The following is an 18,022-nucleotide window of genomic DNA, read 5'->3' on the forward strand; positions in this document are numbered from 1 at the left end:
TGATTGCATTAACCTTAGTGTGAGAGCCACTTCCCCATTGTTGTCTGTGCACAGGTGATGTCAACAATGTTCATTACATCCCTTTTGACAAAAATTGGAGCAAAAATTCAAACCAATAGCATTCATTGTCAAGGAGTAATAGGAACCATGCATGAATAATAGCACCCCCTAGAGGGATATTAATAAGCAGTGACCACACCAGCATTTCAATTTTCATTTTCACTACCCCACAAGCAACTGAACTTTCGGCCACAAGTTTTCCAGCACTATGAACCTCACTGAAAGAGGCTGCTACCCATTCTCCAATAACCGAGCTCCTTACAGTGGTTTAGGTCCATGAGCACTGCTCCACTTCACAACACATGGGATGTCTCTGAGGGGGGTCTAGGGTGACATTTCTTCCCTTATCCCCAACTCCACCTCTTCCTTTCCCTTGGCTTCCTTCTCCCATCCACTTCTATTATCTCTTGCTTCAATGACATGTTTCTGGCTCGATCGGACAGGACAATTTGACTGAGATGTTACCAATAATGCAACAGCCATGAGCTCTGTAAACAAGTGCTACTGCATCGCTCTGTTGCTTCTTCGTAAGAAAGAAGTACAATAACAATTTCTTGATCTTTTTCAGTGAGCCACAGTTTGGCGTTAATAACCATTTAGTGCACCAAAAATGGGTAAAATCCATTTTCTCGCCTGGGCTCCTCAAACTTGACTTATTTGTGAGTTGATATTTCACAGCAAAGGATTCTATTGTTGCTGGTAATTACAAGAAATCTGCCAATTGTTAAATGTAACAGGAAGTCATTGCTTCTGGTGGGTGATAAGAATTCATATGAAAGATTACCACTTTTGCTTTTAATACCTTTAAACCAGTATGTGTGCCTTTGCTGTGGGAAAGGTTTAATCACAAAAACTTTCAACCATCCTGCCATAGTCTCCTACAAAGTGATACCAATGCCTTTGAATGGAAAATCCTACTAAAGGTAGTGGATTTATCCCAGTACATCACGGGTGAAGGCCTCTCAACCACTGAGAACATCTACATGAAACACTGTCATAGGAAAGCAGCATCCATCAGTAGAGCTCCTCACCACCCAGGCCATGTTCTTTTCTCGCTGCTGCCATCAGGTAGCAGGTAGAAAAGTCTCAGGACACATACCAGCAGATTCAAGGACAATTACTACCCCACAACCATCAGGCCCTTGAACAAAGAGGTAACTACACTCATTTGCCCATCCATCATTTTAACTTTTTATCTCGTTATCTCAAGTTTTCATTATGCTATTTATTTATATCTGTATTTACATAGTTTGTTGTCTTCTGCACTCTAGTTAATCTTTCACCGATCCCTTTATAGTTACTATTCTATAGATTTGCTGAGTATGCCTGCAGGAAAATCAATCGCGGGATTCAATATGGTAACATCTAAGTGCTTTGTTTATAAATTTATTTTGAACTTTTCTATACCCTTGAAATGCATCAGATATATGTATTGTAATTTTTTTTTCTGTTTTCTTTACTTTTTTCAAAAAAGAATAAAGTTTGAAGTGTTTCTTCTCCTCTACTAATATCATAGACCAGATGCTGCCAAGTGGAAGGCAAAACTCGGTTGAAGCACTTCGGAGCAAATAGCAAGTAGACAGCCAATCTGATTCCTAAATGTGAAAAAGGAGCTACAACATAGAAGTTCACTTTGCCAGTCAAACTTACTGATGCACGTGCGACCATCTGCATGGATCTTATAGCCAGGTTCACATTCACAGTAGAAAGAACCCTTGGTGTTGATACAACTTTGTTGGCAGCCTCCATTAACCACAGAACATTCATCAACATCTACAAAGGGAAAAAAAAACAAATTCAGGCATAGACAAAGTTATTTGATGACCTTTGAATGAAAAGTAGTGTATTAAATGTAAATAAACTTATAAAATAACTGGTAGCCATCTGTAAAGCTTTAAGAAACTAACAAAATGTTCCCTGCTCAATAGAGGCCCTGTCTACATTGAAGACGGAACAAATCAGAAGGAGCATTCGTGAAGGCTTTTGTGTGTAATTGGAACATAAAAGCTGTTCTGCACACAATAGATAATGCTTGTGGTTATTTCTGTTGATCAGTGGCCATTGGAAAATGGGGCACTTCTGGGCTTGCTTCACCTCGACACATTGTCCAGTGTCTGACACGTATCTACTGGCATCAGTCAGTGTGCAGCAACTATTTCCATAGTTGGCAACAGGAATTGAAGCTTAAAGGTGTTGACCTACAACTTTCCTCTCCACTCACTGTAAAATAAGGAAAAATAACCATGGTGAGTTGTCAACAGAATGCAAATAAAAGATCCCCACTGGTACTTCAATGCTTTGCCCATAACGTCCACTAGACTCTATGCTCTGCACTTCACATTTGTCCACAAGTATCACTGACAAAGGTTAGAGCTAATATCTCATGTATTCTTTATGACATAAGAGGAGACCATTCTGCCCATTGAGTGTATGCCAGAGTCCACTAGGGGAAGCATAAGCAGTCACAGGGAGAACCTGCAAATTCCACACCAGCATTCCTGGAGGTTCAGTGGAAATCTAGGTCATTGGAGGTGTGAGAAAGCAGCACTACCTGCAGTAACACTGTGCTGCTCCTAAACGCAAGATGCTGCATTCATTGCCCCTTGATGTGCCCACACCTCAGTGTGCCTTTGGGAGCATTGATTGAGCCTCATACAAAGAGACATAGAGGAAAGTGATGTATCCTCCACTCATATGACTATTTACCTTCTCCTTCACAGCATCCTTTTATGCTGCGACATTGTGAAAGTCATGAACAGTGTTCCTTCAGATTATTCACCTACTTCCCAACTACCTGCAGACACCCGGTGTGGACACTAGACCAATGAACCAAAAGATAGGTGAGCTCCAGGTTTGAGGCATTACAAAGCAGCTAGCTACAGACTTTGAAATAATTCACCACCTATTCCTGTTATCAGAAAACTATGTAATGCACAGACAGATTACAACGATACATGGCTTCAAAGTGCACTGAGCAAAACATTTGAATCCACCTAATTTCAAAAGTATTAGATTGTCAATTTCAAGTCATCTGCAAGGAGAGTGAGAAACCATAGAACCATAGAAACTACAGCACAGAAACAGGCCCTTTGGCCCTTCTTGGCTGTGCCGAACCATTTTCTGCCTAGTCCCACTGACCTGCATACAGACCATATCCCTCCATACACCTCCCATCCATGTATCTGTCCAATTTATTCTTAAATGTTAAAAAAGAACCCGCATTTACCACCTCGTCTGGCCGCTCATTCCATACTCCCACCACTTTCTGTGTGAAGAAGCCCCCCCCTAATGTTCCCTTTAAACTTTTTCCCCCTCACCCTTAACCCATGTCCTCTGGTTTCTTTAAACCCAGCACTGATCCCTGTGGCACACCACTAGTCACAGGCCTCCACTCAGAGAAGCAATTCTCTACCACCACTCTCTGGCTTCTTCCATCGAGCCAATGTCTAATCCAATTTACCACCTCTCCATGTATACCTAGCGACTGAATTTTCCTAACTAACCTCCCATGCGGGACCTTGTCAAAGGCCTTACTGAAGTCCATGTAGACAATATCCACTGCCTTCCCTTCATCCACTTTCCTGGTAACCTCCTCGAAAAACTCCAACAGATTGGTCAAACATGACCTACCACGCACAAAGCCATGTTGACTCTCCCTAATAAGCCTCTGTCTATCCAAATGCTTGTAGACTCTGTCTCTTAGTACTCCCTCCAATAACTTACCTACTACTGACGTTAAACTCACCGGCCTATAATTTCCCAGATTACTTTTCGATCCTTTTTTAAACAACGGAACAACATGAGCCACTCTCCAATCCTCTGGCACTTCACCCGTAGACAGCGACATTTTAAATATTTCTGCCAGGGCCCCCGCAATTTCAACACTAGTCTCCTTCAAGGTCCGAGGGAACACTCTGTCAAACCCGGGGATTTATCCAATTTAATTTTCCTCAAGGTAGCAAGCACCTCCTCCTTTTCAATCTGTACAGTTTCCATGGTCTCACTACTTGATTCCCTCAATTCCATAGATTTCATGCCAGCTTCCTTAGTAAATACAGACGCAAAAAACCTATTTAAGATCTCCCCCATTTCCTTTGGTTCTGCACAAAGCCAACCACTTTGATCTTCAAGAGGCCCAATTTTATCCCTTACAATCCTTTTGCTCTTAATATACTTGTAAAAGCTCTTTGGATTATCCTTCACTTTGACTGCCAAGGCAACCTCATGTCTTCTTTTAGCCCTCCTGATTTCTTTCTTAAGTATTTTGCACTTCTTATACTCCTCAAGCACCTGATTTACCCCCTGTTTCCTATACATTTCATACAACTCCCTCTTCTTCTTTAGCAGAGTTGCAATATCCCTTGAGAACCAAGGTTCCTTATTCCTATTCAATTTGCCTTTAATCCTGACAGGAACATACAAACTCTGCACTCTCAAAGTTTCCCCTGTGAAGGCTTCCCACCTATCAATCACATCTTTGCCAGAGGACAAACTGTCCCAATCCACGCTTTTTAGATCTTTTCTCATTTCTTCAAATTTGGCCTTCTTCCAGTTCAGAACCTCAACCCTAGGACCAGATCTATCCTTGTCCATGATCAAATTGAAACTAATGGTGTTATGATCACCGGAACCAAAGTGCTCCCCTACACAGACTTCTGTCACTTGCCCTAATTCGTTACCTAACAGGAGATCCAATATTGCATCCCCTCTAGTTGGTCCCTCTATATATTGATTTAGAAAACTTTCCTGAACACATTTTACAAACTCTAAACCATCTAGACCCCTAACAGTATGGGAGTCCCAATCAATGTACGGAAAATTAAAATCCCCTACCACCACAACTTTATGTTTCCTGCAGTTGCCTGCTATCTCTCTGCAGATTTGCTCTTCCAAGTCTCGTTGACTATTGGGTGGTCTGTAATACAATCCCACTAATGTGGCCATACCCTTCCTGTTTCTCAGCTCCACCCATAAGGACTCAGTAGACAAGCCCTCTAATCTGTCCTGCCTGAGCACTGCTGTAATATTTTCCCTAACAAGCAATGCTACTCCCCCACCTTTCATTCCTCTGCCTCGATCACATCTGAAACATCGGAACCCTGGAATATTAAGCTGCCAGTCCTGCCCCTCCTGTAGCCAAGTTTCACTAATTGCTACAACATCATAATTCCACGTGTCAATCCACGCCCTCAACTCATCCGCCTTCCCCGCAATACTCCTAGCATTGAAATATATACACCTCAGAAGATTTTTACCACCACTCACAACCTTTCTATCAGCAGATTTGCTTAAACTTTCAACATCATTTATTTTCACCCCAGCCACACTGTCAGCTCTGGCACTCTGGTTCCCATCCCACTGCAAATCTAGTTTAAAGCCTCCCCAATAGCACTAACAAACCTCCCTGAAAGGATATTGGTCCCCCTGTGGTTCAGTACTGTGCTCAGGCAGGACAGATTAGAGGGCTTGTCTACTGAGTCCTTATGGGTGGAGCTGAGAAACAGGAAAGGTATGGCCACATTAGTGGGATTGTATTACAGACCACCCAATAGTCAACGAGACTTGGAAGAGCAAATCTGCAGTGGGGGAGAAATGCATCCCGAGATTAGTATTTCTAAATGTGCAGCTACACAAGCATTTTTGTAATAAAATCCACTTCCAAATTTTTATTCCATTGACTTCAACTGGGTCTGAATTTTAAAAGCAGAGTACAATACACAGACATTTACTTCTGTTGATCCATGTACAGATTTACGTTCCTGTTATGCAGACCATTTAAAAGCCAGAACACATCACCAATCAAGCTAAGTGCATTGTAGAGGAAATTGTAGGCACCTGAAAACTTAATCTATGTTCATTGTACTGTTTCTCCATTAAAAAGTGAACCTTAAACTTTGTGGTTTAAATACAGATTTCAAAGCATTTATACGCAGAACCAATGAATATGCATTAAATCCAAGCTCACAGTTCTGCACAGTGTAGTACTGTTTATTACAGTTCAGAACTCGGGAAAACTGTATAAATAGCAGAGGATGGTTTGTGAAGACACTTATAAGAAAATGAGCAATAAGGCAGGAGCCAGTTAGCAGTCTTGACACATGATCTACAGTACTGTGCAAAGACTTAGGCACATATATATAGTCAGGGTGCCTAAGACTTTTGCACAGTACTATAGCAATTTTATGTATTTCACTGTACAGCTGCCACAAAATAAATTCATGACACATGTGAGTGATGATAAACCTGATTCTGATTTGGATCTCTATTGTGAACTCAGAGGGGGAAGAAGGCAGGCAGGGGAAATCAAGGTTAGGAAAAGGGGAAGAGAGTGGCGAGCAAACAAGAAACAGCAGGGAGTTACTCTATAATGATCAATAAAATAATTGTTTGGAATTAAATGACATTCCCTGGTGTCTCAAGTCTGGATGTGTCTGCACCTGTGCCAACCACCGCCCATCCCCGGCATTTCTTCTCTGCCACCTGTCCCACCATGCCTCCCGTGTCATTCCACCCTGTCATTCCCAACAACCTTTGCTCCCACCTGATTTACAACTCGCTCTGCACTCCATGTCGACAAATACGCCACTGTGCAAAAGTCTTAGGCTCTAATGTGTGTGTGTATACACACACACACACACACACACACACACATACATACACACATATATATACACCTAAGACTTTTGCACAGTACTGCTGTTCAGCTCCATTTTCCTACATTAAGTGCAGAAATGGCAAATACGAGGGAACATGGCTTTAATCTGATAGAGGGAAATTTTAAAGGATGTGTGTAGGGTAAATTTTCATTTTTACAGGGATTCACAGGTACTGGGAACTTGCTGCAAGTGGTAGTGGTGAAAACAAGTGTGACAGTGATGTTAAAGAAACGTTTTTGACAGACATGTTAACATGCAGGGAATGGAAGGATATTGATCGTGTACAGACAGTCGGGATTTCATTTAATTTGCCATAATTGCAAAATAGACCTGGTGAGCTGAAGGACCTGTTCCCTTGACATATTATTTGGTGATTCTATGTTCTATAACCACCTCCCTTAATTCCATGTCCTCGAAGAGTCTCAGTTGTTAGTTCAATCATCCCTGTTCTGGATGAGTCAGGGTAGAGATTTCCAAAGATTCACCAGCCTCACAATGAAATAATTTCACCTCATCTCTGAGGACAGAGCTGTGGGTGTAGTCTACATAAATTTCGGTAAGGCATTTGACAAGGTCCCACGTGGTAGGTTCATTCAAATGATTGTGTTGCATAGTATCCATGTTGAGTTGCCATTTGAATTCAGAATTGGCTTGTCATAGTTAACAGCAGATAGTGGTCGATAGTTGATAGGACTTCTTATGACATGGTGTTTCACAGGGATCCATATGGTGATCTCTTCTGTTTGTGTTATATACACTGTTTGTGATAAGTGGCCATGTGAATGTATGTTCGTGGTCTTCTGAAACCCATCCACTTTAAGGTTCAGTGTGCTGTGCATTCAGAGAACCTCATCTACACAGCACTGTTGTAATGTGAGGTTATTTGAGTTACTGTCATTTTCCTGTCAGCTTGAACCAGTCTGGCCATTCTCCTCTAACCTCTCTCATTAACAAGGCACTTTTGCCCACAGAATTCCAGTGCACTGGATGTTCTTTGTTTTTCGCTCCATTCTCTGTAAACTTTAGCGACTGTTGTGTGTGAAAAGCCCAATCAGCAGTTCTGAAATACACAAACCGCACTGTCTAGCACCACCAATCATTCCACTATGGTCAAAGTCACTTCAATCACATTTCTTCCCCACTCTGATGTTTGGTCTAAACAACAAATGAACCACTTGACCATGCCTGCATGTTTTTATGCACCGTGTCACTGCCACATGATTGGCTGATTAGATGTTTGTATTTGTGAGCAGGTGTAAAAATATACCTAACAAAGTGGCCATTGAGTATATGTCATGAAGGAGTGTCATGGTAGTATAGTGGTTAGCTCAGTGCTTTACAGTACCGGCAACACGGGTTCAATTCTCATCACTGCCGGTAAGGAGGCTGTACGTTTTCCCTGTGACCGCATGGGTTTCCCCGGGGTGCTCCGGTCTCTTCCCCCGGTCAAAAGATATACTGTTTCGTAGGTTAACTAGATTGTAAATTGTCCCCTGATTAGGCTAGGATTAAATTGAAGGACTGCTGTGTGGCACAGCTTGAAGGACCTGTATCTCAATAAATAAGCAAATTTGTTGTTTTGGGGTGACAGTACTGTGTAAGGCATAAACATTAATATAAATTACAAAATTAAAAGTAATGCAGAAGGTGAATAATAAAGTAGTGCTGATTGACCTCAAATCTCTTCCAGCTCTTAACGAAGTAGAACCATTCTTCATAATTGCATCAATATGATGAGCCCAGGGTAGATCCTCTGAGAGATTTCGGTCTGGATCTTGAAGCTGCTCACACTTTAACCACTGACCCTTCAATGAGGACAGGTGTGTGTTCTCCTGAGTTCCACTACCCGAAATCGTTGGTCTTGTTGACATTGAGTGTGAGGTGGTTGTTGTGTTATCACTCAACCAGATGACCTACGTCACTCCTGTATGCCTAAAAGTCACCATCCCAGATGGCGATGATCTCAGAGTGTGTAGAGAATGGACAAGTAAGTACATTATTTAGGCAGAAGGGAGCAGTTTAGAATAATAATAATATTAATAATAATAATAACTGAGACCATTCCAGCAGTTAAGAAAAGAAAGACACACATGCAATGCTTATTAGGAGTAAACACATTAATAATGCATGTTTATTACCGAGTAACAGAACTTAAGACTGACTTGACAGGATACAGGGAAAACTTCATCAACAGTTACAAAGTAATACAAAAGTTCCAAGCAATTGAGTGTGCTTGTCTACGCCGGTACCTCAGGTTTTACCAGCTTGAGCTGAGAAAAAATTAATAATAATAATTATAATAATCCAGAGCCTTGTCTGGCTGGCTTTCATGATTACTGGTGTTCCACAAGGGTCTGCAATACTTTTTATGTTATATGTCAATGATTTGGATGATGGAATTGATGGCTTTATTGCAAAGCTTGCAGACAATGTGAGGATAGGTTGTGGGGAAGGTAGTTTTGACGAAGTAAAGAGGCTACAGAAGGACTTAGATTAGGAGAATGGGCAAAGAAGTGGCAAATGGATAATAGTCTTGGGAAGTGTAAGGTCATGAACTTTGGTAGAAGAAACGAAAGAGTTGACTATTTTCTAAATGGAGAGAAAATACAAAAATCTGAGACACAAAGGGATTTAGGAGTCCTTGTGTAAGAAACATAGAAATATAGAAACATAGAAAACATACAGCACAATATAGGTCCTTCAGCCCACGATGCTGTGCCGAGCACGTACTTATTTTAGAAATAACCTAGGGTTACCCATAGCCCTTTATTATTCTAAGGTCCATGTACCTATCCAGGAGTGTCTTAAAAGACCCTATCATATCCAGCTCCACCACCATTGCTGGCAACCCATTCCACGCCCTCACCACCCTCTGTGTAAAAAACTTGCCCCTGACATCTCCTCTGTACCTACTTCCAAGCGCCATAAAACTGTACCCTCTCTTGTTACCCATTTCAGCCCTGGGAAAAAGCCTCTGAACATCCACATGATTAATGCCTCTCATCATCTTATACACGTCTATCAGGTCACCTCTCATCCTCCGTCACTCCAAGGAGAAAAGGCCAAGTTCACTCGACCTATTCTCATAGGACATGATCCTCAAATTGGGCAACATCCTTGTAAATCTCATCTGCACCCTTTCTATAGTTTCCACATCCTTCTGTAGTGAGGTGACCAGAACTGAGTACAGTACTCCAAATGGGGTCTGACCAGGGTCCTATATAGCTGTAGCATTACCTCTCAGCTCTTAAACTCAATCCCAAGGTTGATGAAGGCCGATGCACCGTATGTCTTCTTAACTGCAGAGTCAACCTGCACAGCAGCTTTGAGCATCCTATGAACTCAGACCCCAAGGTCCCTCTGATCCTCCACACTGTCAAGAGCCTTACCATTAATACTATATTCTGCCATCATATTTGACCTACCAAAATGAACCTCCTCACACTTATCTGGCTTGAACTCCATCCACCACTTCTCAGCCCAGTTTTACATCCTATCGATGTCCTGCTGTAACCTCTGACAGCCCTCCACACTATCCACAACACCCCCCAACCTTTGTGTCATCAGCAAATTTACTAACTCATTCCTCCACTTCCTCATCCAGGTCATTTATAAAAATCATGAAGAGAAGTGGTCCCAGAACAGATCCCTGAGGCACACCACTGGTCACCGACCTCCATGCAGAATATGACCCATCTATAACTGCTCTTTGCCTTCTGTGGGCAAGCCAATTCTGGATCCACAAAGCAAGGTCCCTTTGGATCCCATGCCTCATTACATTTCCAATAAGCCTTGCATGGGGAACATTATCAAAAGCCTTGCATGGAGAACATTATCAAATGCCTTGCTGAAATCCATATACACTACATCTACTGCTCTATCTTCATTAACCTGTTTAGTTACATCCTCAAAAATTCAATCAGGCTCATAGGGCACGACCTCCCTTTGACAAAGCCATGTTGACTATTCCTAATCATATTGTGCCTCTCCCAAAAGTTCATAAATCCTGCCTCTCAGGATCTTCTCCATCAAGGTACCAACCACTGAAGTAAGACTTACTGGTCTATAACTTCCTCGGCTATCTCTACTCCCTTTCTTGAATAAGGGAACAACATCTGCAACTCTCCAATCTCCAGAACCTCTCCCATCCCCATTGATGATGCAAAGATCATTGCCAGAGGATCAGCAATCTCCTCCCTCATCTCCCACAGTAGACTGGGGTGCATCTCGTCCAGAACTGGTGACTTATCCAACTTGATGCTCTCCAGCACATCTTCTTTCTTAATATCTACATGCTCAAGCTTTTCAGCCTGCTGTAAATCATCCCTACAATCGCCAAGATCCTTTTCCATAGTGAATACTGAAGCAAAGTATTCATTAAGTACTTCCTCTATCTCTTCCGGATCCATACACGCTTTTCCACTGTCTCACTTGATTGGTCCTATTTCTAGCATCTTACCCTCTTGCTCTTCACATACTTGTAGAATGCCTTGGAGTTTACCTTAATCATGCTCGCCAAAGCCTGCTCAAGGCCCCTTCTTGCTCTTCCAATTTCATTCTTAAGTTCTTTCCTGCTAGTCTTATAATTTTCTAGATCTCTATCATTTCCTAGTTTTTTGAACCTTTCATAAGCTTTTCTTTCCTTCTTGACTAGATTTTCAACAGCCTTTGTACACCATGGTTCCTGTACCTTACCATCCTTTCTCTGTCTCATTGGAACATACCTATGCAGACCTCTGTGCAAGTATCCCCGGAACATTTGCCACATTTCTGCTGTACATTTCCCTGAGAACATCTGTTCCCAATTTATACTTCCAAGTTCCTGCCTGATAGCTTCATATTTCCCCTAACTCCAATTAAATGCTTTCCTAATTTGTCTGTTCCTATCCCTCTCCAATACTATGGTAAAGGAGATTGAATTCTGATCACTATCTCCAAAATGCTCTCCCACTGAGAGATCTGACACCTGACCAGGTTCATTTTGCAATAGCAGATCAAGTACAATCTGTCCTCTTGTAGGCTTATCTACCTATTGTTCTTGAACACACCTAATGAACTCCATCCCATCTAAACCCCTTGCTCTAGGAAGATGCCAATCAATATTGGGAAATTAAAATCTCCCAGCACGACGACCCTGTTATTATTACACCTTTCCAAGACTCCTTAAAGATTAATTTGCAGATTGAGTCTGTAGTGAGGATCACAAATACGATGTTAGAATTCATTTCAAGAGGACTAGAATATGAAAGCAAAGATATATAAGCTTTATAAAGCACTGGCGAGCCCTCGCTTGAAGTATTGTGTGCAGTTTTGGGCCCCTTATCTTAGAATTATGTGCTGAAACTAGAGAGGGTTCAAACAAGGTTCACAAAACTGATTCCAGAATTGAACAGTTCGTCATATGAAGAGTATTTGATGGCTCTGGGTCTGTATTCACTTGAGCTTAGAAGAATGAAGGGTGACCTAATTGAAACCTTTTGAATGGTGAAAGGCTTCGATAGAGTAGATGTGGAGAAGATGTTTCCTATGCTGTGAGAGTCTAAGACCAAAGGACACATCCTCAGAATAGAGGGGCATCCTTTTAAAACAGAGATGAGGAGGAATTTCTTTAGTCAGAGGGTGGTGGATCTATGGACCTCATTGCCACAGGCAGCTGTGGAGGCCAAGTCTTTATATCTATTCAAGCAGAGATTGATAGATTCTTAATTAGTCAGGGCATGAAGAGATACAAAGAGAAGGCAGGAAATTGGAGCTGAGAGGAAAAATGGATCAGTCATGATGAAATGGCACAGCAGACTTGATGGGTCAAATGGCCTAATTTTGCTCCTATATTTTATGAACCACAGCTTGGCATTCAATACTATCATCTCCTCAAAACTAATCAATAAGCTTTAAAACCTTGGCTTCAATACTTCCTGTGCATTTGGATCCTCAATTTCCTTACTTGCAGATCCCAATCAATTTGATTTGGCAACAACATCTCCTCCACATTCTCCATCAGCACAGGTGTACAACATGGCTGTGTGCTTAGACCCCTGATCTATTCGCTTAACACCTACGACTGTGAGGCTAAGCACAGCTCCAATGCCATATTCAAATTTGCTGACGACACCACTGTCATTGACCAATTCTAAGTTCGTGACTAACCGGAATATAGGGGTATGTATCTCACTCAATGTCAGCAAGACAAAGGAGCTGATTTTTGACTTCAGGAGGAGGAAACTGGAGTTATATGAGCCATTCCTCTTCGGAGGATCAGCAATGGACAGGGTCAGCAACCTTAGCCTCCTCAGTAACATCCTTCAAGTGGACCTGTCCTGGGATCAGCACATAAGTGTAATTCAGAAGGAAGTATAGCAACACCTCTACTTCCTTAGAAGTTTAAAAAGATTCGGCATGACATCTAATACTTTGACAAGCTTCTATAGATGTGTGGTGGTGAGTATATTGTCTCATTGCATCACAGCCTGGTATGGAAGCACCAATGCCCTTGAATGGAAATTCTTACAAAATGTAGTGAATACAGCCCAGTCCATCATTAGTAAAGCCTTCCCCACCATTGAGCACATCTGCATGGAGCACTATCACAGGAAAGCAGCATCGTTCATCATATATCCACACCACCCAGGTCATGCTCTCTTCTCCCTGCTACCACTAGGAAGTGTGAGCCTCAGGACTCACACCACCAGGTTACCCCTCAACCATCAGGCTGTTGAACCAGTGAGGGTATTCAACTTCACTTGCCCCATCACTGAACAGTTCCCACAACCTGTGGACTCTATTTCAAAGACTTTTCATCTCATGTTCTTAATATTTATTGCTTATTTACTTATTCTCTTTTGTATTTCCAGTCTGTTGCCTTTTGTGCATTGATTGTTTGTCCATCCTGTTGGATGTGGCCTTTCATTGGTTCTGTTCTAGTTCTTGGATTTACTGAGTATGCCCTCAAGTAAATTAATCTCAGGGTTGTATACATGCTATATTTGTACTTTGATAATAAATTTATTTTGAACTTTGAACTTCTGAATAATAATAAAAATAATTTACTTATAGAGCACTTCTCATAAAAATTATGTAGTTCAAAGTATTTCATAATGGGATAAAGTGCAAACCTGAAAATAAAATAGAAAATAAAAATAAACGTGAAAATAAAAAAAAATGATGTTAGTTAAAAGCAAAATTAAATGGGTTTTGAACTGGTGTTTAAAAGTATTAACTGGGTCTACATCCCTTATAGTTTTACAATAGGTATTGAATGCCACAGTTTAGAAGGGTCGTTCAAAAAAGCTGACCTCCCAATAATCACACACCTAAACTGTGAAAGTAGACTTGAGAGCTTATGCAAGACTATAAAACAAAAAATATTCCATGATCCCAAACCATTAAGAGCTTTAAAACATTTAAGAGAACTTTAAGATCAATTCTAAAATGTACAGGAAGTCAATGCAGAGTAGCTAAGACAGGACTGATATGTTCCCTCATCACGGTTTTGCCTAAAAGTCTAGCAGTGGTGTTCAGAATGAGTTGAAGTCTGTCAGTAGATTGCTTTGGAAGCCTAGGAAAAAGTACATTGCAGTAATCTAGTCTATCAATATAAAGGCATAAATTAGTTTCTGAGCATCACTACATGACAGAAACAAATGTACTTTTGCACTATTTCTAAATCAAGGATAACGCCAGGCTGGTTGCTTCTGGTTTTACAAGGTTAGCCAAGTTCTCAAGTTTATCTCTTTTGCCTTTGGGACCAATTAAAAGTACTTCAATTTGATCTTCATTTAGTTTTAGGTAATTATTTCTTATCCCTATCTTTATTGCAGCCATACCAGAAGTCAAAGATTGTCAGGCTCAACCGAGGTGTACAACTGCATGTCATCTGCATTACTGTGCAAATCAAGTTTATACTCGCTAATGATGTCTTCTAAGGGAGCATGTATAAGGAGAAGAGCAGGGGACGAAGACAGCTTCCCTGAGCAACACAAAAAGATACATTGTATCTCTTATAAAATTCATCTTCAAGACAGACTGAAGAGTTTTCTTTCCAAGATATATGAATGAAACCAAAGAGGCCAACCCAGTTCTCAAGGCAATCTTGGAGGATATTGTGGTCAATTGTGCTGAAGGCAGCACTTAGAATTGTGACTCTGTTGGCATCAGTGCTAAATTTAAGGTCGCTGACAATTTTGGTACAGCCATATCCATGTTGTGGTCTGCTCTGAAATCTGCCTGAATCTTTCCTAGAATATTGTTGTCATTCAGAAAGTTGTTGAGTTGGTTGAAAATGACTTTCTCAAGAATCTTGCCCAGGGAAGGAAGATTTCACAAAGCCCTATAGTTAGCTGGTATCTCACCATCAAGGTTTGGCTTTTTAAATTGGGATTTCACAGCTGCAATTTCCAAGGCATCAGGCCAAACTCCAGTTTCAGGGGATGCATTAAGATTTTTTTCCAACAGAATTGGAAAAAAAAAGCTATTAAAAGAGTCATTAAAAAGTTAACATGGCAAGTAAACGGTTTACTCTTTGTTACAATCTTATTCCGTTCTGAATCGGAAATACTTGTAAATTTTGACAAAGTTGGTGTCTTTTTATGAGGCTGGCCATATAGAGGTTACCAATATCTGTGGTTATACTCTCCCTAATCAAAGTAATTTTGTTGATTAAAAAATGACTAATTATTTACATTTTGTGGCAGACTGAGGTTGGGGCAGGGTTCAACAGTTGGTTTATAGTTGAGAACAATATTCTTGAATCACGGATATTCTCTGTAATAATCTTGGGAGAAATGGGCCTTTAATTACTAGGTGAATAAGTTCAGCACTACATGATGGGCCAAAGGGCCTGTTCCTGTGATGGACTATTCAATGAGAAACATGGCCAACCTCTGATCCTGAAACTGTGATCCTTGGTTCTAGACTTGGACTAGGAAACAGCTGGGAGCAACAAACAGTAAATCCCCAAAAGCTGCTAACTCCGGTCTCTATTTTGATTGGAAGGAAATCGACAAAAACTCCAAGAGAAAAGCCCCAAGGAGCACTATGCTTAACTTATACAAACAGAAGGGAAAAGGAAGCTATCTTTATGAAAACAAATCCTGGAGAGTCAAATAAATATTTGGACACTTCCTTACTTAGTAACACAAATAAAGTGATAAAATTCATCTGCTCAGGAAAAGAGGACAGTTAGAACAGAGGTGAAGAGAAATTTCTTTGGCCAGAGGGTGGTGAATCTGTGGAACTCATTGCCATGGACGGCTATGGAGGCCAAGTCACTGGATATATTTAGGTGCTGGGGAGAAGGCAAGAGAATGGGGTTGAAAGGTATGATAAATCAGCCATGAACAAAAGGTGAAGAAATTTGATGGGTTGAATGGCCTAATTCTGCTCCTATGTCTTATTATCTTATGGAGAATTTGAAGCACACCCAACCCTTCCCTTTTGCCATTACTTTACCAGCTCAACACGTATTGCTGATCTGCTATGTGCCGTATTCCTTACTTTACCAAGTCTCTGAGTGACATGGTTTTCAAATGTTTACTTATATATCAATGGAACTAGATTCCTCTCACGACATTCGGCCACCCTCCATTGGAAGTACCAAATTCACTTTCGAGTGCTTCTTAATGTGCATGTAAAGGTTCTGTCCTAAACAAGGCAAGCGAGTGTAGATGAATTCTACATTCTGGTCCCAGAAGTATCAACCAGACTGTGATTTGAAGCAGAAATATGACTTATTACTTCCCTCAGGGCACCGAAGCTAGCTATATTCCCGGCATCAGCTCACAAACCCCGAATTCCTGTAAAGGTTGCAGCACAGGGACATAACGGACGCAGGTGATCAGGTGCATTATAAATTGTCTGGAACCCTTGTATGTTATCAATTGTTATGGTGACAGAATGCAGGACAGCACTTGACTGTCCTTGTCTCTCCTTGTTCAGTTGTACACAGAAACAAAATTGCTGCTGTGCTAGGATTACAACTCACTTCCCCTTGCCCTTTTCACAGAAGGAATAGGTGCAGCGAAAGGCCAGAGAATGGATTACAGTTACCCGGGGGCTATGTACAGCTGAACAATAACTGCTGGTTTGACCACATCCCATGAACTACTTAATAAAAACTAAACAGACATTGAATATCGTTACATTACAATTTTTCTTCCTTTTGAACAGATTGACGAGAATAAAAAGAAGTTCTTGAGAATTTTTCCAAGCCCACATTTTTCCTGAAAGTTCAGTAAACAGCAAATACTAATCCCATAATTGAGATTTACACTTTAGTGCAGCAGAGAGGGCTCCATTTCTGGAGGTGTTCTCTGTCAGATGAAACACTGTCTTGTCAGAATGATAGAGTTAGCAAGTTGATAAATTGCATTTGCAGATTTCAAATAAACAAAAATTGGCAGATGCTTGAAATCTAAGGAACACACACAAAATGCTGGAGGAACTCAGCAGGCATCTATGGAAACGAGCTAACAGTCGGCATTTTGGCCTGAGATCCTTCATCAGGTCTGCAGAAAAAAAAAAGAGGATTTTCCTTACTGGTTGTCTCTAGGACATAAAAATTCTTCCAGAGATGTGTACAGAATACAATGTGTTAGGGCAGTTTGGGTAACTGGAATGTGTCCTTATAGAGTTCACAAATCACAACTAAAATTTTAAGATATTAAATAATATTAATTTTCAATGAATTTATGTGGAAAAACATAAAATAAACTATTTTTTTCAGTTTGCGTTCCATGACGCGTCAACAGGTGATGTGGCTTTGCAATGCAGAAAGTCGCACTACTGACCCTTTTCTAGGAATGCAACCACCACCACCTTAAAATGTGGAAACCACATGGATAATGATCATTCATTTGCAAATAGTTTGACAACTTTGGCAAAAACTTTATCAAAATTCTATAGCTAAGTGATTGAGAGGATATTGACTGGTTGTATCATGGCCTGGTATGGAAACACTAATGCCCTTGTAGGGGAAAACCTATTAATAGTGAATATGGTCCAGTCCATCACAGGTAAAGCCCTCACCATCATTGAGCTCCTCCACACAAGGCACTGTAGCAGGAAAGCAACATCTATCATCAAGGCCATGCTCTCTTTTTGATGCTGCCATCAGGAATGAAGTACAGGAGCCTCAGAATTCACACCACCAGGTTTAGTCATAGTCATACTTTATTGATCCCGAGGGAAATTGGTTTTCGTTACAGTTGCACCTTAAATAATTAAATAGTGATAAAACCATAAATAATTAAATAGTGATATGTAAGTTATGCCAGGAATAAGTCCAGGATCAGCCTATTGGCTCAGGATGT

The 18,022-nt window shown here is 40.9% G+C and overlaps 1 protein-coding gene across 1 annotated transcript in view; it reads right to left on the reverse strand.

Annotated features, from left to right (window-relative positions):
• Nucleotides 1-18,022, reverse strand: part of LOC140195877 (uncharacterized) — a 456,388-nt gene that overhangs the window by 150,858 nt on the left and 287,508 nt on the right. The window contains exon 6 of the mRNA XM_072254523.1: nucleotides 1,711-1,833. Within this exon, the coding sequence (XP_072110624.1) occupies nucleotides 1,711-1,833 (123 nt within the window). The remainder of the gene's footprint in view (nucleotides 1-1,710; nucleotides 1,834-18,022) is intronic.

Source organism: Mobula birostris, chromosome 4 (assembly GCF_030028105.1).
Source record: "Mobula birostris isolate sMobBir1 chromosome 4, sMobBir1.hap1, whole genome shotgun sequence".
Taxonomy (NCBI): domain Eukaryota; kingdom Metazoa; phylum Chordata; class Chondrichthyes; order Myliobatiformes; family Myliobatidae; genus Mobula; species Mobula birostris.